Here is a 25,706-nt window from a genome sequence, read left to right on the forward strand (position 1 = left end):
AGAGAGTGTGATTGGTTGAACAAAACAATACAATAAAACTTTGGAGTTACTATAAAGCTCTTGCAATAGAACAAGACTGCATGTTCTCACAATTCTTCAGTCGCAGTCCAATTCAGGTCAGTGTCTGTGGATCGTCCCGCCGGTGGGTGGCGCTGTGGGCTGGAAGGGACGCTGAGAGTGGAGCGGAGAGGGGGAGGAGCTTGTTTTGGACGGCGTGTCTTGATTGCGTCATAAGGACGTCTGGGATTGTCGACTGAAAGCAGCGGTTAAGATAAAAGTGCGGGTCCCAACAAAAATAAACTAAGTGGTTTACTTCATAAAAACACGAGAAGATGGGAAGGGAGTCGAGGTAAGAATGCGCCGTTTCTGTGTAATCTATCATCGCGACTGCAGTGTACAGTTACCGAGCCACCTAACTACTACGTACAAGTACAGATGTAGGCCCCACATGGGAAAAGAAAATGCATTACGATTATATTTAGGACGTAGGAGATATATATTGCAAGAAAACAAAAAAATCATTTATCCGTCTCCCAGCCATGCGCACCGATAATTGTTTATTTTCATTGGCCATTGCTGGCATCTGTATTGGCATTAGCTAGCGGTTCTGCCGGTCTCTTCTTTATCCGATAAGGTTTTGAATATGTTTGTGGAGTTTAATGATCGCTGTAGATGATTTTATTGTAATGATTCAGAGCTTTTAACACAGTAAAGCCTCATGCAGCTGTATAATACCTTATTGAGTCAAAAACAAAGTTTTTTGTTGTCTAAATTAAACTAATCTGGTTACTGTGACGTAGATTCTTAAGTTCTGGCCTTTGGAAGGATAAAGTCACAATTCGTCAACGCATATGTTGTCACACTTAACCTGCTTTTTTCATTTTGCAGTTTTTTGTATAATTAGCAATGCAATTTCTATAGGCTATGTATTTTCAAATATGCATGTTAATTAAGCACCCTCCTCAGAAAAACAGCTCCTTAACAAAGAAATCGTATTGCTTGAAAATAAAACCTATTAAGTCAAACGCTGATTTGACTGTAAAATAAATGCTGTTCTTATGTAGTAGTGAATCCAGTGTAGAATCCTACAACACAGCATCTTTTTCATTGTACACACTTCCCTGACTATAGAGAACATGTGCAGCCTAATGTACTCCGGTCATCGACTTTCAAGCTTCAGAGACAATATTAGCACTGGTGGTTGTTACTCACTTCAGTTTACAGGTTTAAGGTTTTAATCAGAATGACCCAAAGCATTTCAGTATGTGCTAATGTTTTTATTTTATTACATGCTTTTCAAATTTAAATTTAAATATCCCTTTATTCCAGCCTTATATAATGACAAGCCTTACTATTATGAGAATCTATGTCTGTCTGTACAGGGTCACAGTCAGTTTCATAAATTTGAGAAGCAGAGCTGCAGTGCTGTGTAACCGAGTACAGTAATGGGTGATTCAAAAGTTTGGTGTAGAAGTTAAGCCATCCTATCTTCTAAAATGCTTGACAGTACCTCACCCTGAATGTAGTTCTCTTGCATGTGTACAGAGCTGGATCAGCTAAGTTGTGAAATGGCCATCTCTTTTGCAGGCACTACCGAAAGCGGTCGGCCTCCAAGGGACGCTCGGGCAGCCGGTCCAGGAGCCGCTCTGCAGAGAAGCGCTCCAAGCGTGAGGAGAGGGTGCGCTCACGCAGCCGTGACAGAGACCGCCGCAGGGAGCGCTCCCGAAGTAGAGACCGCCGGAGATCCCGCTCCCGTGACAGGAAGAGACCAAGGTGGGCTATCCCTTTCTTTCTCTTTCTCTCTATCTCTCTCTCTGTGTTACAGTGTGGTTCTTGGACTCACATTCTCTCTCTTTCAGACGCTCTCGGAGTCGAGAAAGGAGACGCTCTCGGAGTCGAGAAAGGAGGAGGTCTCGCAGTAGGAGCCGGGCTCGAAGATCACGCTCCACCAGCCCCAGTAAGAGCAGGAAGACCGAAGATGGGTGAGTTAGCATGACTGGCGGGTCGTCCTTGTGGTCTATCTTAAGCTGCTAGGGTGGGCGGTGAATGGTATAAAAAGGTAAACGAAGGGAACGGTAGCTAAAGAAATAACGAAGATATATACACACACACACACACATACATATATCTATATTGTTCAATCAGCACATATCAATCCACACCTGCATAAAGGCCCCTTCAAGCCCAAGATGTTTCTACGTACTCCGAACTGTAGCTTCCCTTTTCCATGTCACGCCTGCAAAGTTTTAATCTTCCCTTTTCTTTGGATCCATTCAATAGCTTCCTTTGTCCATCTTTGATCTCTTTTTCTTACAACGTCTGGCACTGATCAAATACTTTTATGTATACAAGAACTTTGGTGAGCAAGGTTGCCATAAGATTTCTACTGTGAAGAATTGCATGTGAAGATATGGGCACAGTAGATGTCTAGGAGCCCAGTGTTGAAACTGTCTTTTGATGTCCTGTAGGTCAAAGACTAAGGAGAAGTCTGAGAGCACAGAGCCTTCTGTGGAGAAGAAGAAAATAAAGGAGGAGAAAGAAGAAGAGAAGGTTGAGGATGTGAGTTGGAAGAGTTTTTAAACTGATAACTTTTAATCTCAAAGTACTCCATCATTATTGAGAAATGAGTGGCCCATGGTGATATATTGTTTCCTTCCATGCAGCAAGACTTTGACCAAAATAAGCTGGAGGAGGAAATGAGGAAAAGGAAGGAGCGAGTAGAGAAGTGGAGGGAAGAGCAGAGGAAAAAGGCAATGGAGAACATTGGAGAGCTGAAGAAAGAGCTGGAAGAGATGAAGCAGGGGAAGAAGTGGAGCTTGGAGGACGACGATGGTGAGACTCTGAGTTTGTGCTGTGTTTAGAGCGCTATCTTGCTGTCTAGTGAAGGCACTGAAAATGCATAGTTAATTGTAGGTCTACATGCACTGTTTGTCAAGCTCACAAGCTATTGGAGGTCTGCTTAACTTGCCCAGTTCTTGCACACTTTGCTTATTGACACATCCTGCTAAAACCTGCAGGAATTCAGCCCATGAGTTGAATTAATTCCCTTTGGCATTAAACATCTCTGCATTAGAAAAATGAGTGTAATTCTACTGTCCAAGCTCACTGGTTTGTCTGTGTCAGATGACGAGGAGGAGGCACCACCTGTAGTGGAGCCCGAGGAAGAGCCCATGGAGGAGGTGGGCGAGGAGCAGGACCCCTTAGATGCCTACATGGAAGAGGTGAAGGAGGAAGTGAAGAAGTTCAATATGGGCAGCGTTCGAGGAGGAAACGACAAGGTGAGCCATCGTACACCAGCTGGCCCCTCCTACAGTGCTTAGCCTTTAAACCTGAATGTTGTTCAAGACCTTTGTCTGTTCCACTGTGATGATTTTCTTCAAGTGATCGATAACCTCCTGTTTTCTCTTGATGCGCTCAGAAGGGCGGAACAACAGTCACCAAAGTCATGACGGTCGTCACGACGAAGAAAGCCTCTGCTGACGCAAACAAGAAGAAGGGAGAGTTAATGGAGAATGACCAGGATGCTATGGAGGTAAATTCCACTGCATAGTGCACCTTTGCATCCCTTGCAGTTTTTTTTTTTTTTTTTTTTGTAATTGCTATTCCTATTCTCTTGCTTAAATTTTCCACTTAACTGCTGAAAACGAGCATTTTAAATGCATTCCTGTTTATTGCTGTGCAGTACTCCTCCGAGGAAGAGGAGGTGGATCTTCAGACGGCCCTGACCGGCTATCAGACCAAGCAGAGGAAGCTGCTGGAGCCGGTGGACCATCAGAAAATCGAATATGAACCCTTCCGCAAGAACTTCTATGTGGAGGTACCAGAACTGACCAAAATGTCTCCAGAAGGTGAGTCTGTACATCCATCCATCCATATTTGTTGGAAAGATGTCTACTCTGCACTTTTTCTCATCTTTTTGATGTCTTCCTTCCCCAGAGGTGAATGTTTACAGGTTGGAGTTGGAAGGAATCGTAGTCAAAGGGAAGGGCTGTCCGAAACCCATCAGGACATGGGTGCAATGTGGCATCTCCATGAAGATCCTAAGTGCGCTTAAAAAGTAAGGGTTTAGGCCTACATCTGCCATAGGAAAATGCTTTAATGAAGTCCGATATGTCAGTCATAAAATATTGCAGAGCCATTTGTATTGTCCCCAAATATATATTGTTCAAATGTTTAAAAAAAATAATGAAGTTGAGCATTGTACTGTGGAATATAATTTTCTTTTTTTTTTTTTTCTCCTCTTCAAGACATGGTTATGAAAAACCTACACCAATTCAGGCACAGGCCATTCCGGCTATAATGTCTGGACGTGACTTGATTGGGATCGCTAAAACTGGCAGTGGGAAAACAATTGCCTTTCTTCTGCCGATGTACCGCCACATCCTGGACCAGAGACCTTTGGAAGAAGCTGAAGGTCCCATAGGTAAGTGTGGTGATCCATTTCATATCAATTTGAGCTTTATCCTCTTACTCAATTTGTTTTTATATGGCATGAATCCACATGTTTATGCTTATTAGCACTTTTGGAAACTTGGTACTTTAACTTTGTTTTCACATTCATGCTATAAGTAATTTCATAAAATATTCCCATCTAAAGTGCAAGATACATTTATATTTAACGGTTAAGCTAAGAACTTAATTCAGGATAATGCATTCTCAAATCACTCTTCTCATTGATATTTAATATTTGGCTTGCTATTTATCTTTTTTTTTTTTTCCTAGCTGTTATCATGACTCCTACTAGAGAATTGGCTCTTCAGATCACCAAGGAGTGCAAGAAGTTTTCTAAACCGCTGGGTCTAAGAGTGGTCTGTGTCTATGGGGGAACTGGAATAAGTGAACAGGTATAGTGGATTTTCTAGGTCTTATTTTAGAGCAAATATCTCCAGTACATGGAAAATAAGCCTTTCTTTGAAAAATGGCAATACTCAATGATTACTTAAAAGGAAGGATGTGTGATATTTTACAGCTGTGGAGAATTGAGTGCATTTCGTAATGATGGAAGTGGAGCAGGATTTCAACAGTACACAATTCTAAAACGTTTGTCACTTGACAGTCAATACAGTGCTGGCAAAATGTGAACGGGGGGACAATCGTAAGAATCGTGTATCAATAGATCTCTATTTGCTCTGTCATCTGCTCCATGTGTGTAAGTAATTGAGCCTTGTAATCTGCACTGGGGAGAGATTTATTGAGAATGTCTTGGCTTTACTATGGATGCAGGTACAGTGTGCTATGGGACTATTTATGTCTGGGAGATTAAAAGCAATTTTTTATTTTTTTTGGCGGTGGCTGATAGATTGCTGAGCTGAAGAGAGGAGCAGAAATCATTGTCTGCACACCAGGACGAATGATCGACATGTTAGGTGCCAATAGTGGTGAGTATTCTCTTTGTGATATAACTTTGTGTACAGTGTGGTGCAGTATGCTTGTTTTGATGAAATTCACTAACTGTTTTGATTACAAAAGCTGCAGTATTTATTCCATATTGGAGGAATAATTTTCTGTGATCCTTGTTTTTCCACATTTTCTGGTCAATTTTAGATAAACCATGATTTACTGAAAAATCCCTTTTTAATATCTATTCACTGTCTTGCCAGTTGGTATAAAAGAGCAGATTGATTGAACATTGCCAGGAACAAAATCTAAATCCAGAGAAGAATCATGTCAACCATTTTTCCTAGAGTCACAAAGAGAAATTACTTTTTAGTAGATTTTAGTAGTACAAAAAAATATCTAAAAATGCATAGATTTTGGTTCATCGTAAAAAGAAAACTATTAAATTTACTCATGGAAAATGTTATCCACTAAACAGAAGTGTGATGCCAGCCTCCTTCATTTAATTCAATAACTGAGGAAAAACTATAAAATAAGGCATTTAATTGTGAAGGATTTCAATAGATCCTGCAGCTTAGAAAAACGATCTTGTACTGTAGTGCATTGCATGCAGTGTTACTGTGTCTGTAATGGTGAGAGTGAGTCCAGTTAATACTACTTACTAAACTGTTGACATTATTTGACCACCTTGGGATACATACCCTCAAGACATTTGAAGTGTACCTCAAGACTAAACAAGCAACAGGTAGGTGGAGACGCATTGCTGTCATGTTCACGATTTTGATAGAGAAGTAAGTTCCCTTTAAAATGTTCAGTAGTTACATTTTTGTTGGCTTTGTAACAAGTCTCCTTTGCAAATTATTATTTTTATTTTTTATTTTATTTAATTTACTTTTATTGACATGGATAGCCACTTTGGGCTTAGGGCTGTAAATTACCCTGTCGCTATTTATTGCACTGTTTAAATTTATTTTCACGCTAAATGTATTAACCCTTTTGGGGCTTGTGTGTGTGTGTGGATTAGATCTGTGGTCTTTTCTTCATTACCAAATTGACTGTGGGAAATAGTTTCCTAATGATGTAAGGAGCATTTATAGCTTGCTTGCTTAATGTGTACCTGCTTGTAAAATGTGAAAGAGCGGCTTTTCCTTCCACACATGCGGGGTAATCTCTAATATGTTCTCTTTTTAGGTGAATGCTGTCAGATTATGCTTGATGTGGCTCCATCTCAGTCTTTATTGTATGATGTGGCTGTTTTCTGACTTTTACAGGTTCTTCGTGCCCCTGAGATGGTACGCAAGAATAGACAAAATAATTATTTGGACACTGAAATTCCAGTTGTATTTAAAAATAAATGTTATGCTTCAGTAAAAAGATAACCAAGTAGAAATTAGTTGGTTGTATAGAGCTGTTTGAAGAAGTTGGTATTCAGTTTTATTGTGATTTTATGGTCTTTTTTTGGCTGTCTGTAGGCAGAGTCACAAACCTCCGCAGAGTTACCTATGTTGTGGTTGATGAAGCGGACAGAATGTTTGACATGGGCTTTGAGCCACAGGTGAGTTGCTTCAGTGTGGTCTATTGATTATTCCAGGTGGAAAGACTAAAATGCCCTTTTGCATGATTGGTCAGTTTTTCTTGGCTTTTGATTGGATGTAGCACGTGTTGTCAAAAAATGCATTGATCGATTTTATTCATCCTAGCATCTTTAACCTGCAAACGGTCACATTGCTGCTTATTATTCATGGTCCTATAACCAAATAATTCAGGAAATCAATGAAACCACTGGTCAATAAAGTGTGTATTCCACATTGGTATCCTGGTAAAGACAAGTGCGAGGACGTAATTCCTGATTGTTGTTGAATAGGTGATGCGTATTGTGGACAACATCAGACCCGATCGCCAGACAGTCATGTTCTCGGCCACCTTCCCCAGAGCGATGGAGGCCCTGGCCCGCAGGATTCTGTCCAAGCCCATCGAGGTGCAAGTGGGCGGCAGGAGTGTTGTGTGTTCTGATGTGGAGCAGCATGTGGTAAGACCCCCCCCCCACACACACATACACACACACACACACATACACTCACCTAAAGGATTATTAGGAACACCTGTTCAATTTCTCATTAATGCAATTATCTAACCAACCAATCAATGGCAGTTGCTTCAATGCATTTAGGGGTGTGGTCCTGGTCAAGACAATCTCCTGAACTCCAAACTGAATGTCTGAATGGGAAAGAAAGGTGATTTAAGCAATTTTGAGCGTGGCATGGTTGTTGGTGCCAGACGGGCCGGTCTGAGTATTTCACAATCTGCTCAGTTACTGGGATTTTCACGCACAACCATTTCTAGGGTTTACAAAGAATGGTGTGAAAAGGGAAATACATCCAGTATGCGGCAGTCCTGTGGGCGAAAATGCCTTGTTGATGCTAGAGGTCAGAGGAGAATGGGCCGACTGATTCAAGCTGATAGAAGAGCAACTTTGACTAAAATAACCACTCGTTACAACCGAGGTATACAGCAAAGCATTTGTGAAGCCACAACACGTACAACCTTGAGGCGGATGGGCTACAACAGCAGAAGACCCCACCGGGTACCACTCATCTCCACTACAAATAGGAAAAAGAGGCTACAATTTGCACAAGCTCACCAAAATTGGACAGTTGAAGACTGGAAAAATGTTGCCTGGTCTGATGAGTCTCGATTTCTGTTGAGACATTCAGATGGTGGAGTCAGAATTTGGCGTAAACAGAATGAGAACATGGATCCATCATGCCTTGTTACCACTGTGCAGGCTGGTGGTGGTGGTGTAATGGTGTGGGGGATGTTTTCTTGGCACACTTTAGGCCCCTTAGTGCCAATTGGGCATCGTTTAAATGCCACGGCCTACCTGAGCATTGTTTCTGACCATGTCCATCCCTTTATGACCACCATGTACCCATCCTCTGATGGCTACTTCCAGCAGGATAATGCACCATGTCACAAAGGTTGAATCATTTCAAATTGGTTTCTTGAACATGACAATGAGTTCACTGTACTAAACTGGCCCCCACAGTCACCAGATCTCAACCCAATAGAGCATCTTTGGGATGTGGTGGAACGGGAGCTTCGTGCCCTGGATGTGCATCCCACAAATCTCCATCAACTGCAAGATGCTATCCTATCAATATGGGCCAACATTTCTAAAGAATGCTTTCAGCACCTTGTTGAATCAATGCCACGTAGAATTAAGGCAGTTCTGAAGGCGAAAGGGGGTCAAACACAGTATTAGTATGGTGTTCCTAATAATCCTTTAGGTGAGTGTATATGTATTTGTATGGTTTACAGTGCAGGCTTGTAGCACAAGAAGTATATCTTTCTTCTGGCCCAGTTCCTGTCTGCTTGTTTGGGCCATAAACCTTTCAATGATGAATTCAAAAGAAATGTCAATGTGTTTCATAATCTAGTGTCTGCCTCTGTTTAGATTGTCATTGAGGAAGAGAACAAGTTCTTGAAGCTTCTTGAACTTTTGGGGCATTACCAGGAGAAAGGCTCTGTTATCATCTTTGTGGACAAACAGGAGCACGCAGATGTGCTGCTGAAAGAGCTCATGAAAGTCTCTTACCCCTGCATGTCTCTCCATGGAGGTAAATTGCTAAAACAATGACTTCTTCTTATTGCACTAATTCCTGCTTTAATGTAAATTTGTTTACACTAGTAAGGGAAGTAAAGAGAGCAGTACTGATGAGGACTTCTTTCCCAGGCATTGACCAATATGACCGAGACAGCATCATCAATGACTTCAAGAATGGAGCATGCCGGCTGCTTGTGGCCACCTCTGTAGCTGCGAGGGGTCTGGATGTTAAGCACCTCATCTTGGTCATCAATTACAACTGCCCTAATCACTACGAGGATTACGTGCACCGAGCGGGACGAACTGGAAGAGCTGGCAATAAAGTAAGTTGATATGCTTTTCCATAAATAAATAAATAAAATGCCTAGTGCCTTCAATGTGAACTAATTGTAAACTCGGCACATCTGTAAGCAATTTCAGGAGGTTCTTTTAATGGCACAGTGTTTGGTCAAATGTGCACTTCCTTTTCCCTGAAGTCACTCTGAAACTGTGGGTATTTGGGATATATCAAATGTATAACAACTGCTATACATTTCTATATCCTAAAGCAGTTTATTCAGGTGTAGGAATAAAACCAAACAAAAAACTACATTTAACCCCGTCCCCTCCTCTTCCTACACTCGGTTATGTGGTTAAATACATGTTCTTAAACTTATCAACAATTGTGGATTGATTTCATTTCTTGTTTAATGGATGATTTGAATTCCAGGGGTTTGCCTATACATTCATCACAGATGACCAAGCCCGTTATGCTGGGGATATCATCAAGGCTCTGGAGCTCTCTGGGACTAGTGTGCCCCCATCATTGGAGCAGCTGTGGGCAAACTTCAAAGATCAACAAAAAGCTGTAAGATTGCCAACCCTTTTGTAGCTTCTGAGCATCTGAAACCAGCACTAACTAATCACTCCACACTTTGGTAAAACATTTTGAACTACTGTAATTTGCGGTTTACAGAATAATTGAATGTTGTACAGGTTAGTGCAGGTAAAGGAGGCCCATGGAGGGGGGCTTGATCCCTTTTAATGTGCTTTTAAGTCTTGCGAGTGCTCTTGAACCAGAGAGCAGGGGAAGAACAAACAAAGGGTAGTGCAGCAATAAAACTGATATCGGTTCACATTCTGACACGCTGAGCAAGACCAGGCCTGTCGACAGCCGATTAGTTTTTGTTTGCTTTTTGGAATGGGTTAATAGCTCAGAGTTCCCAGTGAGTCTGCAAGTGGTCTATGCCAGTCTATGCCAATACAGCTTGAATTTTGCAGGAAGGTAAAAGCATCAAAAAGAGCAGCGGCTTCTCCGGAAAGGGTTTCAAATTTGACGAGACGGAGCATGCTTTGGCCAACGAGCGGAAAAAGCTGCAGAAGGCAGCCCTGGGCTTGCAGGACTCTGATGATGAGGACACTGCCTTGGACGTGAGTACACCAGCCAGCTGGCAGCAAGGCTTTCTTTACGCTCAGTGAGGCAGAAATGCCAGACTCCTCCTGACTACGCAAGGTTTTTCCAATCCCAGCTCTTGCTAGCCCAGTGTAATTTATGGTGGTCCAAAGAAAATGTGCATTCTGTATCCCCTTACAACTGGGTAACCTTGTAGGCCAGGATGTTTACCGTGCATCCCTCCACAGCCCTATGGTGCTAGGAAAGTGTAATAATGCAAAGCTGGTTTGTCTTTCTGCAGATCGATGAGCAGATCGAGAGCATGTTCAACTCAAAGAAGCGAGTGAAGGACCTGTCTGCACCGGGCGGGGGTGGTGGAGGAGGTGGCGGTGGGGGTGGGGGCAGTGCCAACAGTGCAGGAGGAATGGCCAGTCCTGCGATGCCCTCTGCTGGTAACATCGAGAAGTTGGAGATTGCTAAGCGCCTGGCCCTGAAGATTAACGCACAGAAGAATCTGGGAGCCGAAGCTCAGGTGAGTCTTTTGTCCAGCCGAGAGGATCATTATGTATACAAATTCTTGCAACAGGGTGGAAAAACGAAACGAAAAGTTTTAATTTGCAAGGTAAGGTAAACTTTAAAGTGGAGTCAGAACTGCTTTCTCACGTTGTTTTTAACTAAACAGGATGTGATGCAGCAAGCTACCAATGCCATTCTGAGAGGAGGCACCATAGTGGCACCATCTGTCTCTGCAAAGACCATCGCTGAGCAGCTGGCCGAGAAGATCAACGCTAAGCTCAACTACATCCCTGTGGAGAAACAAGAGGAGGAGAAACAGGATGCAGGACAGTCCGAAACCATCAAGAGATACGAGGAGGAACTCGAGATCAATGACTTTCCTCAGGTCAGTGCCGACCGGGACCTCATTATCTCCGCATGAGATTCACACACCCTTCTTGTTAGCGTCAATCCGAAGCAGATAGCTGAGGGATATGCCTGTTAATGTCATTGGAGGTTTTGGAATAGAGCCTGTTTTGTGCTTAGTCTAAGAATCATGGAACAAGACTGAAACTATTTTTGTGTGTGTGTGTGTGTGTGAAAGGGATCGAGAAAAGAACTGCAGTAGAGCCTCCGAGTTATTGGGCTACCATTTGTGTATAGTGTGGTGCAGAGGATCTCCTAACTGATTTGCTCTGTGTGTCTCCAGACGGCCAGGTGGAAAGTGACCTCTAAGGAGGCCCTCCAAAGGATCAGTGAGTATTCTGAAGCTGCCATCACCATCAGAGGAACATACTTCCCACCAGGCAAGGAGCCCAAAGAGGGAGAACGCAAAATCTACTTGGCCATCGAGAGTAAGTCCGCTGTGCAGCAGTACGAATATAATAATGCCGGAGGAATCCTGGAATGCTGTTTGTGTGAGAAAAGCAAAAACATTGATCATTCTCACTTTTGTCTTTATTAGGTGCCAATGAACTGGCTGTACAGAAAGCGAAGGCTGAGATCACCAGGCTCATTAAAGAGGAGCTAATCAGACTAGTGAGTAGTGTGTTTGTGTGTGTGTATATATGTATTTGTATACATTTATAACAATTTTAGGTCTGTATCAAATGCTTTACTGTATATTGAATGACAGCTCTGTCTTTTCTTAGAATATTGAACCATGCTCTAATTTTCAGTGTAGTGGGCCTATACTTGCCAGCTTCAGTGTCTCTACCCTCAAACAAAACAGATGCATTTTACTTAAACATTAGCTTAAGCTCATTTGGAAAACTAATTACTCCCATGCTGAAGCCCGGCAACTTGTCTTGGTTTAAATTTGCTTGCAGTGATTTTCAGTCTTCAGAAATGTGTTCAATGGTGTATTTTACTCTTTGTATCGTCACTTTTTACACGGATAAATGTTGCATTTAGTGACAAGCCAATGAATGATGAGATGCTTTATTGGACAAATGGCACAATACCGAGCTGAGAAACATTACTTGGGCAGCTTGGTCTTGCTAGCCTGTATTGTCAGCTTTAAAAGAGTTGAGCTTTTTAATGAACTTTTAGGATGCAGCTTGAGGCAGTTATGTAAATATGGCCTGTTGCAGCATGATGTTATGAGCACCTCAGCATTTATAAGATTCACTGGTCTAAATACTTTTCTCTTTTCCACTTTAGCAAAACTCCTACCAACCAACCAGCAAAGGGAGATACAAGGTTTTGTAGAAGAGCTGGAATCTGAACAGAAGACATTCACAGCACTGCCATTTTATCTTCAGTCGTCAATTGGATTTGCTTTATTTTGTTTTTAATTCGGTATGATTTATAGATGGTTAAAGCTTTCAGCAGCAGATCTCTGGATGTCAAGCAGTTCTGTTCATTTTTGTTCTTAACTTTGTCTTTTGGTCCCCCGTTTTAATGTGCAGCTGTCTTGCTAGATATAATTTATTTTAAATATCTGGTTTAGTTGTGTATTTTTGTCCTGATTCAGCACATATTTGGGGAACAGTGTGCTGATCTTACCTGTTTGGTCGAGGATCTAGAGGTTTAAATTCAAATGCATTTAACAAAATGATCTATTGATTCAGTTACACTATGGTGCAGACATACTCCTCAATCCCCGGTCACTGCATTTTCTAGGCTGTGTATGAAGAATATATTTTATTTAAAGATCATATTTTCCTCTTCCAAAATATGTTCGTTTTGTTTCATTCTCATTCAGATTTTTGTACCTGTATAGTTTACCATAGGCATTTTTCTCACTTTTATTCATGCCTACCACAGCACCGAGGAATCTGTGGGCAGCTGAATTCTGTGATTTTGTGTTTTTGAAGTTTTTATTGCAAATCTTGTAACCGTAGCAATTTGGATCAAGACCCGCTTGCAGCTCCTCTGAATATACTATGGAATACATTGTTTTTAATTTGGTTCCAGAATAAAATGTTCAGAATTCATATAATGGCAATGTGGTTGTTTTTTTGTGTGCAACGGATGTTTTTAAATTTTACTTGTGTACATTTGCCTACAGGGGTAAAGATTAAAACAAGTTAGAAAGCACACCCTGCTTAAGCTTGAGTTATTGGATACGCCTTAATACACAGGCTTATTTTACAAGATATTTACATAAAAACATTCAAACCCATCCTGTACTTTGAAAATCTGAAACTTCTCTTGTAATTAATAATACATTCCAGAGTCCTCAAACAAAATCTATACCCACTCCAAAGCATTGCCTGTTAAATAATTGTATTCCTAAACTGTTACTACCTGCACACATTGGCAACCTCTACTGCAATAAACTCATTTATATGAATAAACTAATATACATAACATGAAATGTTTTCTGCCATAATGGCTGCACTCGCACCATCTATTGGAATATGTGTATATATATATATGTGTGTGTGTGTGTATATATATACACACCGTATATACTGGCAACAGCCACTGTCTCTTCCTAGTCAGAAATGTTATGAAATGTGGCATTAAATAATTTTATTCATGAGAAATTGGGTCAAAAAGATGGCGCTCACTACAGCGCTGCACTCATTGCAGGGGATAAAATCGTATTAAGGAAAGCAATAATGCACAGACCCATTGCATACACTATGGTCAATACTCAAATGCGAGGTCAGCAAAACATGTTCTAAACACTGTAGCCATTTAAGCTTCTTAGTATACATCTGTAAACTTTGTAATTGCAACCATGACTATTGTTGCAACAGTGAACTTTCATTTCAACAACCATTGCAACAGTCATCTCTGCAGCATGAACATAAGCTACAATGAAACAACCCATCTGCCAGATTCTGGAGGACTGCCATTTCAGACAGACGCCGGCCATGTGGCATTAGCTTGACCTGAGACTGTGATGGGTCTATAGAGCTCATTTTCTTGACTAAACCTGAAAGACATTAGGAATTGGGTTCATGTATTTTGTCACATCTGAATACCCCATCAAGATAGATCTGGGAGGGTATTGTTTTTCTGCCTTAGTAAATCTATCAGAAAATGTAGATCAGTGAGTAGGACATACAGGAGAGCTGTTCAGTTTGCACTCGGCATGGCAGGGCTGGTTGACAGGGTCACTTTGCTTTGCCAGCTTGCTATCCCTTTTTTTTTTTTTTTTTTACAGTGAATTCAGCATAGTCATGACGTAATCGAAGACGTAGCGCTATGGGAGAGCAAAAGCCCCATTGAAGGTCTAAAGCAACCCCCCAAAAAGCACGGTAAATCCGTTTTTTAAGTTCATGTAAACAGTGTCGGGGCTGCAGCTTAAGCAGCATTGCCGAGCTGATTAAAATTTCAGTGTTTATTTGCTCTGGTGTTGCTGCAATTCCCAGCTGGAGAGACGCGCCTGCGCAGTTGTCCCCTCCTGCTTTATTAATTTTTAATGGAAATGGCTGCCTTTCTCATCTAAACCGATCCGCAACAGGAAAAAAAATAAAATCCCCCGGAAAAAACCCCCATCTGATTGTTTTGCTGCTCCAAAGGGAAATACAAGCAGCGTCTGGTCGTCGATCGCTTGTGATCCGCTGAGAAAAATGACTCTGCTTTAGGATTTGAAGGATGCAAGATCTATTTTTTTTTGGTTTTTGTATTTAACCCTTTGCATTCCATGATCTGCAAACAATCGAGGTACAGTAATCTGCTCGTCTTTTTGCATTTGCACGTTTGGCGATCAGGTGTTGTTGTGCGGATTGCGATTGTCATCCCTAAAGTGTATTTAATTGTGCCAAAGTGCAGGGGTTCCAGCGGGAGGATGCACTATTTATAGTGAAGCACAGGAACCCTTTGTTGGATCACATTGTCTTTTTATGGCATAAAAAGCATGTCCTTTGTATTTATTTATTTGTAGAACATTGCTTTTCAAGTTCAGGTAGCTGTGTTATAAGAAGCATGAAAAGATCAAACCCAGTAGGCCGACTGTACAGTGTTTTTTATCCATCATCATCCAGAATAAGCAAATATGGACAGTACTCCCCATTAGACGTAGCTACAGCTGCAACGGTGCATTTTTTTTAGATCTATTAATATATAATGGACATTGAAATGCAACTATTCATTGTGGTTTATGATTTGATCGGGTACGAGTTGTGTTTTGATAGTAAAAGTACAGTACACGTTACTGTAGGACGATTAATAAACGTCACCATTACATTGACACAGGCGCGCCTGGATGATTGTTTTAATTAAGGTAGACAATATGCACAGGATCATTTATACATTATATATGGTAATGCTGAATACTGGAACTTGGGTTTATTTGTAGGAAAGCTGGCTATATGCATCTGATTTTGTAATACATATAATGTGATTTTATTGTATGTAAATATATCCAAATATCAATATGTAAACATATACATAACACTGAATATATCTGAGTACCATTAGTATACAAACGTCCATGCATAACACAATGTTTTATAGTTTTATTCTGTGAATACACTCAAGCAATTACGGTATAACTTGTTGCAATTTTGTATTGTAAACAATTTAACCAAGTTCCTGTTGTTAATCCTCCATATAATGTTTTTCTATTTGTGTTTTATTGTATTTATATGTTTTACTTTGGAGTATTATGGTCATAGAAACCGGCTATTATTTTGTTTGTTCATTTACATATAATAGAGTGGGTACTGTTCTTTGGTTGTATTATCAAGATGAACTAATTTGGCAATAAATACATAATGTGCATGATAACATATTTCAAGGGGCAGTTGACAAATTGAATCACTTAATTACTTACCTTGTTGTGAGTGTATTTATTTTTATGGTATGAAAAATAACTACAACCTGACATGGCGCCTAATATATTTAGTATAAAGTGGGCCAGTATATATTGAAAATATGTAATCTTCAAAACGTATTCAAATTAGATTAGTACATTGTGCAAGATTTGTTTCTTTCTTAACAGTGTACTTTAGCCTACATACATTGTTGTGTTTCTTCTTCTTAAAAACCTACATGACAGCATGTTATGTTTACAGTAGTGCTCAACTTCACATTCATTAGGGCTGTCTCAAGCCAGAGGAATGGGGGAGGAATAAGAAAAGCCTCAATTATCAGGAAGTCCCGAGTCCCCTGGCCCCTAGTGCAAAGGCCCATACTTCTGTCAGGGACACCAACTGCCCAGAATGACATTTTTCTCCCCCCTACCGCTTCTCTCCCCACAGAAGATGATGCGCCAGGTTACCAGCAACACCAATGACTATTGCATGAGCGGCAGGGCGTCGTGCCTCGCCGAGGACAGCAGACACCCTGTCAGCCACTTCGAGCTATGTACCTCACAGTCCAGCAAGTTCTATCCTCCTCCGCCTCCGCCTCCCCTGCAACTACCACTGCCCCCGCTGCACCCTCCTCCACAGAACACCCTGAAACCCATGCCCTGCCAAAGGCAAGATGCCAGGAATGAACCCAACCCCCAGACAGTGGGGATCAAGAACGGCGAGAAGCCAGAGGACTCAAAGAAAAAGAAAGGCCTGGGAAGATCCGGAAGGAGAGGCAGACCCTCTGGGACCACAAAGTCGGCGGGCTACAGAACCAGCACTGGGCGACCACTGGGCACCACCAAGGCTGCAGGGTTCAAAACAAGTCCGGGGAGACCCCTGGGTACCACCAAGGCTGCTGGGTACAAGGTGAGCCCTGGAAGGCCTCCAGGCAGCATCAAAACTCTGTCTCGTCTCACCAAACTGGGCTACGGATCCTGCAGCACGGCAGCATTCCCCTACTCAATGATGCACAAGAGAGCCCTATGTGAACCCTCTGGAAAAGAGCAGGAAACTAACGAGTAACGTCTTGCTTCCCTAATTATTGCATTGCTTGTAAGGAGTAAAGATTTGAGTGCATGTCCTAAGTGCTGTAGATTAAGGAGTGTGTTGTAATTTTTCAACAAAAGAAAAAAAAAGAAAAAGAAAACCTTTTTTTTTTGATTGACACATACATCCACCATGTGAATGACTCAATCAAAACAATCCGTTTGATATATGATATAAATATATGTAGAACATGTGTGTTAAACAGAAAAAATAAAATGCTATGGTTATTGTTTCACAGCAGAAAGTTTTTTTTTTTGCCACAGGACTTCTTATATCAATGATTACCTTCACAGAAAAGTCATGTATCTAGAACTGATTTTCCTCTTGTTTGCTGTATCCTGTCTGAATTACATGTCAATTGCATGCTGACATTCACAAAAAAAGTAATCTCTTAATAAAAAGCTTTTTTGTTTAAATCATTATTTTAGTCAATTTGGTGACTCATAAAGAACTTGCCTAACTTTAAAGCCTGGGGATATCTAGTGAAGAATGAGGAGGAATAATGTTTAGTTTCAGTCTCATTGGGAAGCATTGTGTCGATTTTATGGCAGAGATGGAGTCACTGTTAGAAAAAAGCAGCCTGATGGCGTCCTCTTGACTTTTTGTACAAAAAGAGAGAAACTTTTAATGCAGGTCATATGCCCATTTGTGTGTCAACACCATGAAATAATCATTACACGTATCTTGTAAAGTGGACTGACAGGTAGATAAGTGGATGGCATATGTTTTCTCCGTCATGCTGCCTCCTCCCTGGTGGGAAAAGAGAGAGAAATGTCATGTACCAGGAAGTATAAGCAAATGATAAAACACTCCATGGGCTTTATATCAACCGACATTACCCATCAAGACAATGTAGCAATAAAAGCAAGTGGTTTAAAGACTGCAACACTTTAATGTGGCTGAGGGTATATAGCAGAGTAGGGTAGTACCCACCATATCCCACATCTCCAACACTCACAGATATTCATTCCCATTGAAGGCAGTGGAGTATGACTTCTGTTGAGTACAGAATACAGTTCCCCCGTATTAATACTCTTGTTTTCCTGACTAAGATTTTATCTCATAATAATCTGTTGACCATTAGGGATTTGGACTGTTAGGTTTTAAAAACCTACTTCTGCAAGATGTATATAGTAGCTTTAGCTTTCTGATTTGCAATATTTATATTCACGGAAGATTCCTAAAGTGTTTAAAATTGTATACATTGAATTAAAATGCAGTTTGTGCCATTAGTCTAAGCATGAATTTCATAAATCCAGCCGTATATTCATCGCAGTATTTTGTCAATTGTTTTGAAAACCTTTTCATTTTACAATCAGAAACAGAAGACTCGCAGCAGTATAGTTACACATAAAATATGAACAAGTTCAAAAGCATTCAAATCATTTGTATGAGGCTGATAAACTATAGTTGTAGGGAGATGCAAAGCCGTTTATCATAAGCAAGGTCTCTCTATACAAACAACATGGTACATTTTGTTATTTTTGATGGCCTCTTTTTACTGCCATTTGTGTGCTGTTTTTCTAAATAGTGCTGTTGATATTGTATTTGTATAACAATTGTGAAAAGACCTTAAGCAATTTTATACTGCTGACAGCTCATGCTACAAAGGTGCTTTAATATTTGGGAATATGCTATCTTTTGTTTGTTATTGAGTCTTTCGAGGTTTCATCCGTACTGCCGTTTCAGCAGTACATGAAACATTATTGTGTTGATTTATTATTTAAATTGATTTAGACTCCAGCACTTGCTATTAATATTTAATCAATTTTATGGCCTACTTTATATGTATTTGATTTGGTCTTTTCAAAGTTATTGGACTCCGTTTGATGTTTGTTATTCTGTTCAGTTCACCATCAGGGCCTCTGCACCACATGTCTCTAATTCTGCTCTCTTTGCCTTGTCATTGGTTGCCTCTGTCTGAGAAGCTGCATGCTTTTCGTGAACATGTTCTATTACACAGATATAAGAACACTGGTGTGTGCTAATGGGAGCCAGTGGATCAGTTAGGGGGCTGTACAGATTGTGTGTCATGTTATCTTGATTTCGCTGTGAACATCCCTGTGTGGGAGTGGGGCTGAAATCAGTACTGGAGTTCTAGAATTAAGCCAAAAACATAATAACATTTACTGTATAATGTGACATTCACATAAAGCTGTACTTTTATACAGTCCATTACATCTAATTGTATTTCATGAAAATGGCTTGTTTTCTCTTAATTTTACCTTAAATCCATTTTAGAAATGAGTTACATTTATCAATTCTGACATTGCCCCAGACAAACAGTTTCTAGCAGCATCGATGAGCTTGTTTGCGGGATATTATCAAAAACCAATATATTTAGTTATGTAAAATATAATAAACCAATGCCTGGTCTGTATGTGGGAGTGGGTGTGGGTGTGGGTGTGTGTAGTTTTGTCTGCTGTTTGTACTTTTCTCTCTAAATGCTTTTCTCTTGTGTTTTTTAATTATTTATTTTCTTCCCACTGCACACTCCCATACCTGATATTACTTGTCACCAAATACTAGATTGGAAGGGAATAGTGTTTTGCTAAAATGTAGAAGTTAGCAATATTGAAATACCAATTAAAGTGGGATAATAAAGGGATTTGGTTGAGTTTTTTCTTTTCTTTATTTGTAGTAGTCCTGTGGCATAGATTTTGAGTGAAATATTTTGTCAGGTGTGCAGGGTTATATATATATATATATATATATATATATATAATTTTCTCACTACTCTGTTTTATAACTTTGTACAGCACTTGGGACTTTCTCCTCAAAGAACTCCTCACATTTTCTTTTTTTTCCGCTTTAAAGTTTTGTCCAAGCAAAGCGTTAACCGTATAGTAAAATGAATATGGAATGAAAGAATTCTAAATGTTCATTGAAAAAACAAACATGACTCACAGAGGCTCTGTGAACGTCAATTTCCTTAGACCATTCTGTGTACTTTTTGTCTGCCCTTAACCAAAGAATCTGATTTAATCTGCCTCTTCAAACTAACAAATATGTCAGCTCACTAGGCAAAGTTACATGCATGGTAGCTTGGCCAGTCAAGTAAAATGAAAAAGACAAAAAAAGCTGAATAAATATAGAAATTAACCCTTTTCTTTATAAACTAGATTAAACCTTCTGTAACTCGAACAGAAAAAGAGCACTTAGTTACCTCTACTCTTTTTACTATAATCAAGAAAAATGAGATTCTCCTTTTTATTAATTTGTTTTTTCAGTAAAGATCATATAAGTTAATAATGTATTTTAAAAGATAATATGTCAGTATGCTGTATATATGTTTTAGATATTCTCTGTCTCTGGAGCTTTTCCAAATAATTAAGAGCCTATTGGGAATTAAATCAACACCTAAGAAAACAACAACAGTAATGTGATTAAACAAACCATTAATAAGCATTAACCACTGCTTTTTCTTTACATTTTATTTTGCAGTGCTATATTGCTTTTTTGTAGTGCCTATATGTAGCAATGTCTCATATTTGATATAATGTTTATAAAGCTCATATATTCATGACATTTTATTCATATTAATATCACCTGCCTTTTATGCTATAATGAAGAGGGGCTTTGTCATTAGCTAGACATTGTGAATTTACAATGTTCAATTTATATGTATTCACTTCACTTTCTTGTATATTATTTTGATAAACTACCTGAAATGTTGAATAAGGTACTGTTTAGTTTTGATTTCAGTCTTTGTGAGTATAAACCCTTTGTCCACATCCTATGAGATCATCTGTGTTTAGTACCTATCATAGAAAGATCACTTATCAAATTTGTACTGATGTATGCTTGTTATGACACTGTATGTTAGAAATATGTTTTGTGAATTAAAGGTCTGGTTTTAATCCAAATAGGTAAGAATGTTCTATATATAGAAACAAATAAACAAATATGAGTAAATGGGACTGAACAACAGGTAGCATTCCAAAAACAACAGGACATTCCTGCTTGACTGACTTCAGTTTTATGAATGTAGGCATTTAATTAGTCTTTGTGCAAGAGCATTAAGAAGCACAAAGTTGTTCTTCTGAAGTATTTAACAGATGGAGACTTTTCGTTACAGTTGAGATGCTTAGAAAACAAGCAACAATACACACAAACAAAACAACAAAAATGTAAGCAGAGTACATTACTCTCAGGACAGACCCATCTTTTAAGGAGGATAACTACATTGACAATGAGAACTATGTATGTAAAGTTTAAACAATGTTACTGTAGAAACATTGTTTTTTGCCTCAGACCTATATTATAGTGGCATTTGTTAATATTTTGGAATTGCATCACATCCCCAACTGTATCTGCTGGGATCCGTCTGTTTTTCACCTGTCACAGATCTGCATGACAGTAGCAGAAATCCCCAAGACCTATAATGACCATATCCCTCCACAGTTATTTGATAAGGATTACTTTTCTTAATCCAGACACATCAGTCTTTGACTGCTGTTAAAATATTGCCTGGCTTAGGAAAATATGAAGCCCAGTATGAAGTCAGAACCACATTCAATGTAATTATGATAAACAAAATATAAATTGGATTCCCCCCTTGTTTCCTTTTCTGCATGATTGTCAAGTGTGGAGAAAACTTGTGTAATAAACTTTAAATTTACTCTTGGAATCTTGCTTGTTTTTCTAAAAGAATAAGAATAATATCACTGGGGATGTGTTAACCCCCTGTGTAATGTGTTGTTGTGTTACCTAACAGATATTTATTATATTTACATAATCTTCTCCCTTTAAAATAAGTTACCAGATTTTTTTTAGAGGGACTTGCTTTTGTTGCTAGTACTACCCTATGTAACAAGGAAATAACTTCTATAGAAGAGCTCTGTGTACATATTTTTACACAAGATTAATTTTCATTTAAAGGCTCACAGAGAGAAATTATGCTACAAGGCAATGCCCATTTACAATCTACAATCAGCAAGCTGAAAATGTCTCTGCAGAGGACTGGACCACATCCCTCTCTGCTGTCCTCATAAGGTATTACACACAGAATACTTTCCACCATATGGATAAAAAATGCATAGTTGTAAATGACTAAATATGAACCCCAGTTCCAGAGCTAAAGGAAGGCTGCTTAATTGAAATTCTGTACACCAGTCCAAGGCCTTGCAAGGACAACACTGACATGTTATAAAGGAAAAACTGTATAATATTAGATATTGTACTGTCAAACTAAATTGTTTTTTGTTTTCTTTTTAATCCAGATGTACCTCTTGTTTTGCATATACTCTACTTTGGATTAATGGAGAAGAGGAGTGTGGAGGTGTGGTGGATGCTTGACATAGAAAACAAGAACCAGAAAATCCAGCTCAGAGGGTGCATTTACCCGCAGGAATATTGCCCGCATTGGTATGATGACCAACAGGCCGATGTCGAGCGAATCCCTACACCCTGTGCACCTAGGCCTTGTGGTTACCTTTCTGTTGGATTCTGAGCAACAGAGGATAGTACTGTTTTCCCCAAAACTGGAAATGACAATGTCACTTAAATAGTGATAACATGGAGAATGTGCATCCCAGAGTAGGCAGATACCAGCTGCATGTGACTGAGTGACGTCACACGCAGCCTCAACGCTTTTTAAAGTTGCACCGCACCGTGCAAACCGTGCAAACTGTGCACAGCATCTTCAGGGTGGGGCTGAAAGCCGTGACGCAGCCGGAACTTGCGGAAGGTGTATCATGGAAGTTATGTGCAGAACTGTAGAACTGCAGCACTGTTTTCTTAGTATAGGGTCACTTTAGTCATCTGCACGACTGGAAAAGTACAACAGATTTGAGCCGCTTCTTGAACGTGTTTAATTAATAATAGTACCGTGGGTGCATTGCGCCTGCACTTGCACCACATGCGGACGTCGCGGAGTGTGCGCAGATTCTGCACGACGCTGCGGTACACCTACTCAAGTACGTCATCTGCGTGAACTCACCCGGAAGAAACGTCGCGATGTCACGGAGATTTGGGTTCAAAGGTCGCGTTGGTGTGGCGCAGATTTCAGCAGTTCCGTTTTAATAGTCCTGTTTGAAACCGAACAGTGGACAACAGCGTCTGCCAAATTCATACATAATAATACTATAATATATAAATATATAGTCATGCAAGCTTTTTTCTGTCATTCGCCCTCCCATTCTAGGTGGCGCCACCACGTCCAGTGCCATGCAGGGCGCTCTGTGCGGCCCTCTTGCCTGGAGTAGCGCTCGGCTGTTGTTTTGAAGCCGCTTCCAGGAAGTGAACGTATGACCTTTGACGTCACTCACTGTGAAGCCTGTGTTGCTGTGATCAATAATGAAATCGTTGGTTATCATTTAGTTATTGTACACGGTTGGCATTGCTGTAATGGGATGGACGGGGAAGAGTATTGAATTAATATGCACTTTGTGTTTTACACTTTATGTTCTAGAAATACGACAAGATTTTGCTGCAGGTAAGCCTATCTGGTGTGCTAAATTAAATGTGTACGTTCATTATTACTATGGGCACTTGTATGAAATGGGCGAAGTTCACGTATCTAAAACTGCATTATTTGATCTGCAGCTGAAACTGGAGAGCCGTCTCAATATCATACTCACGATGAATCGCATGTGGGATCCAGCTTAGAAGTGAACAGCCAATTTGTAGCTGCAGATGAACAGCAGCCCGAATTGACCCAGAAGCCCGTCCAGTTTAAAACCGCTGAAATTGCAGACGCAATGCTCGGAGATGAGGCGACGTCGGCACCAACCGGCATACTGTCCATGATTCCCGGAGACACCAGAGCCTCCCAGGCAGACGCAGCGGAGGCTTGCGGCAACACTGGGAAGTGTGGCGGTGGAGAGAGTGGGGTGCCGGGGTCGCAGGATGCAGCAGAGGAGTCGTCTGAGGGGACAAACGCAGGGGAGATGGAGCCGGTGACGCTCACCATGGTCTACACGGATAGCATGGCAGCCGATGAGCAGAACTCCACTGAGACTGCCAAGACGCCCAAAGTGAGCTGTGAAAAAAGAAACGGGACTGATGTGGAGACCCTCATTGTGCATATTCTCAATGCTTCACAGGTGCAGTACTGTGGGTTCATTATAACACTTACAGCCTCAGCAGGGTCATGGTATGGAGGATTGTGGTGAATCTGTGGGGGGGTGATGTGTCAGCTGCTCACCTTGACCACTTACCTTGTATTGAAGACCCCCTTGTGAGAACTTGGTGTTGAAACCCATTGCAGTATCACATCACATATAGCACAAACAACAAAAAAAAGACCCATATGCTTTAAGAACAAAGTGCAAATGTCTGTCTGCGTTTTTATGCAGGATCTGATGGAGTTCTTGAATGCCAACAGCAGCGAGTGCTCCATGGTTTTATTCTACACCACGTGGTGCCAGTTCTCTGCCAACCTGGCTCCTCACTTCAATGCACTGCCACGCGTCTTTCCTGGCCTGCATTTCCTGGCCCTGGATGCTTCCCAACACAGCAGGTTACTTGGTGTTTTGATTAGGCTACGCAACATATGTGTAAAATGATGTGTCCAGCTTGTACTTTTTTATTTTGCAACACTAAACTAAAAATCTCAGTGAGCAAATACCAGACTAATCATAAACTCAGCAACTGCTGTTCCTAACAAAGAGTGGTTGTGTTTTGTTTGGTGTGTGTATGTGATGTATGTTCAGTGCTTTAACATCTTTCTCTTCAGTCTCTCCACTAGGTTTGGCACTGTAGCTGTTCCTAACATCCTTCTATTTCAAGGGGTTAAACCGATGGCCCGATTCAACCAGACAGACCGAACCCTGGGGACTCTAAAAGCTTTCATAGTCAACCAGACTGGTGCGTACATCATTGCATCTTTCGGTTTCCCATTTTATGATGGAATGGTTATTTCAAAGGAAACATTATTTTATTAATTGGCTGTTGTTTGCTAAGTGACTCCAGTGCACGTGGTATTCTCTTTTAAAGTCATGAAAAAACTTTTAATGCATGTCTGAATTTTACCCCTAGGTATTGAAGCTCATCTGGATCAGGAAGTAACAGAGGAAGATCTCTCGGGTCCCCTTCCAAGTGTACCTGTTAAAAGCATTGACTGGCTGCTTGTCTTCTCAGTCATGTTTATCACTAGCTTTACAATATATGCTATACTACGGACAGACAGCATTCGATGGCTAATCCCTGGACAAGAACATGAACACCAGGACTGAACCCTACTACCAACGAGGTGGAAACAGTTTAGCACCTGGATGTGCTGGATACTGTGATTTGGATGTAAATTGTCATGTGCAGAAAAAAAAATGTGTGTGTGTGTGTGTGGGGGGTGGGGGGGGGGGAGTAAAATAAATTAATTCAATGTCCTTTTCCATGCACATTTTTTCATTTTTTTTGCTTTTAAAGTTCTGCTCCAAATACATTTGTATTGAAATTAAATGTATTATAAAGTGAAATTAAATTGTCAGTGTAAAATGATTTGAAGTGTTTTAGAGTTAAGTACTCATAGTTACAGTAATTACAGCTGTCATGACATGTCAACTCAGTTACAAATGTGAAGATTACTCTTACTTTAACCCCAGTAACCCTACTTTTAACACTTAACTTCAGTTATATGCTACATTTGGCTACAGTT

At 40.4% G+C, this 25,706-nt stretch overlaps 3 protein-coding genes and 1 long non-coding RNA gene across 5 annotated transcripts; 3 read left to right on the forward strand and 1 right to left on the reverse strand.

Moving 5' to 3' along the window:
- Positions 1-209: 209 nt before the first annotated feature.
- On the forward strand, positions 210-13,349 carry ddx46 (DEAD (Asp-Glu-Ala-Asp) box polypeptide 46). 2 transcript variants are annotated; one of them, XM_066716922.1, is made up of 23 exons: positions 210-349; positions 1,588-1,773; positions 1,860-1,982; positions 2,469-2,559; positions 2,664-2,832; positions 3,124-3,278; positions 3,419-3,532; positions 3,683-3,848; positions 3,937-4,057; positions 4,248-4,423; positions 4,723-4,844; positions 5,300-5,378; positions 6,810-6,892; positions 7,202-7,366; positions 8,792-8,954; positions 9,071-9,264; positions 9,651-9,788; positions 10,202-10,351; positions 10,615-10,845; positions 10,996-11,214; positions 11,518-11,662; positions 11,773-11,846; positions 12,471-13,349. In XM_066716922.1, the coding sequence occupies exons 1-23, from the start codon at positions 333-335 to the stop codon at positions 12,516-12,518; spliced, it is 3,129 nt and encodes a 1,042-aa protein (XP_066573019.1). In that variant the 5' UTR covers positions 210-332; the 3' UTR covers positions 12,519-13,349. The 2 variants fall into 2 exon arrangements, with proteins under 2 accessions (XP_066573019.1, XP_066573020.1); XM_066716923.1 differs by having other exon boundaries at positions 3,422-3,532.
- Positions 13,350-14,426: 1,077 nt separating this feature from the next.
- LOC136763151 (UPF0461 protein C5orf24) lies at positions 14,427-21,740 on the forward strand. The gene is made up of 2 exons (XM_066716925.1): positions 14,427-14,930; positions 16,469-21,740. Exon 2 carries the CDS (start codon positions 16,472-16,474, stop codon positions 17,084-17,086), a length of 615 nt encoding a protein of 204 aa, XP_066573022.1. The 5' UTR covers positions 14,427-14,930; positions 16,469-16,471; the 3' UTR covers positions 17,087-21,740.
- Positions 17,710-23,204, reverse strand: LOC136763152 (uncharacterized). Its single transcript, XR_010820960.1, has 2 exons — positions 23,052-23,204; positions 17,710-17,860 (listed from the first exon to the last, which is right to left on the reverse strand). It is a non-coding gene; the product is annotated as an uncharacterized LOC136763152 (long non-coding RNA).
- On the forward strand, positions 23,184-25,532 carry txndc15 (thioredoxin domain containing 15). Its single transcript, XM_066716924.1, has 5 exons — positions 23,184-23,546; positions 23,657-24,156; positions 24,409-24,572; positions 24,789-24,919; positions 25,091-25,532. Exons 1-5 carry the CDS (start codon positions 23,459-23,461, stop codon positions 25,285-25,287), a joined length of 1,080 nt encoding a protein of 359 aa, XP_066573021.1. The 5' UTR covers positions 23,184-23,458; the 3' UTR covers positions 25,288-25,532.
- Positions 25,533-25,706: the final 174 nt, after the last annotated feature.

This window comes from Amia ocellicauda, chromosome 11 (genome assembly GCF_036373705.1).
Source record: "Amia ocellicauda isolate fAmiCal2 chromosome 11, fAmiCal2.hap1, whole genome shotgun sequence".
NCBI lineage: Eukaryota > Metazoa > Chordata > Actinopteri > Amiiformes > Amiidae > Amia > Amia ocellicauda.

Bases quoted from the DNA above. Each gene is read 5' to 3' on its own strand.
- ddx46 (XM_066716922.1), top strand. The intron at 7,367-8,791 runs GTAAGACCCCCC...GCCTCTGTTTAG, and splicing joins CTGATGTGGAGCAGCATGTG to ATTGTCATTGAGGAAGAGAA. The intron at 11,847-12,470 runs GTGAGTAGTGTG...TTTCCACTTTAG, and splicing joins AAGAGGAGCTAATCAGACTA to CAAAACTCCTACCAACCAAC.
- LOC136763151 (XM_066716925.1), top strand. From the start codon at position 16,472: ATGATGCGCCAGGTTACCAGCAACACCAATGACTATTGCATGAGCGGC.
- txndc15 (XM_066716924.1), top strand. From the start codon at position 23,459: ATGGGATGGACGGGGAAGAGTATTGAATTAATATGCACTTTGTGTTTT. The intron at 24,157-24,408 runs GTGCAGTACTGT...GTTTTTATGCAG, and splicing joins ATATTCTCAATGCTTCACAG to GATCTGATGGAGTTCTTGAA. The intron at 24,573-24,788 runs GTTACTTGGTGT...CTTTCTCTTCAG, and splicing joins GATGCTTCCCAACACAGCAG to TCTCTCCACTAGGTTTGGCA.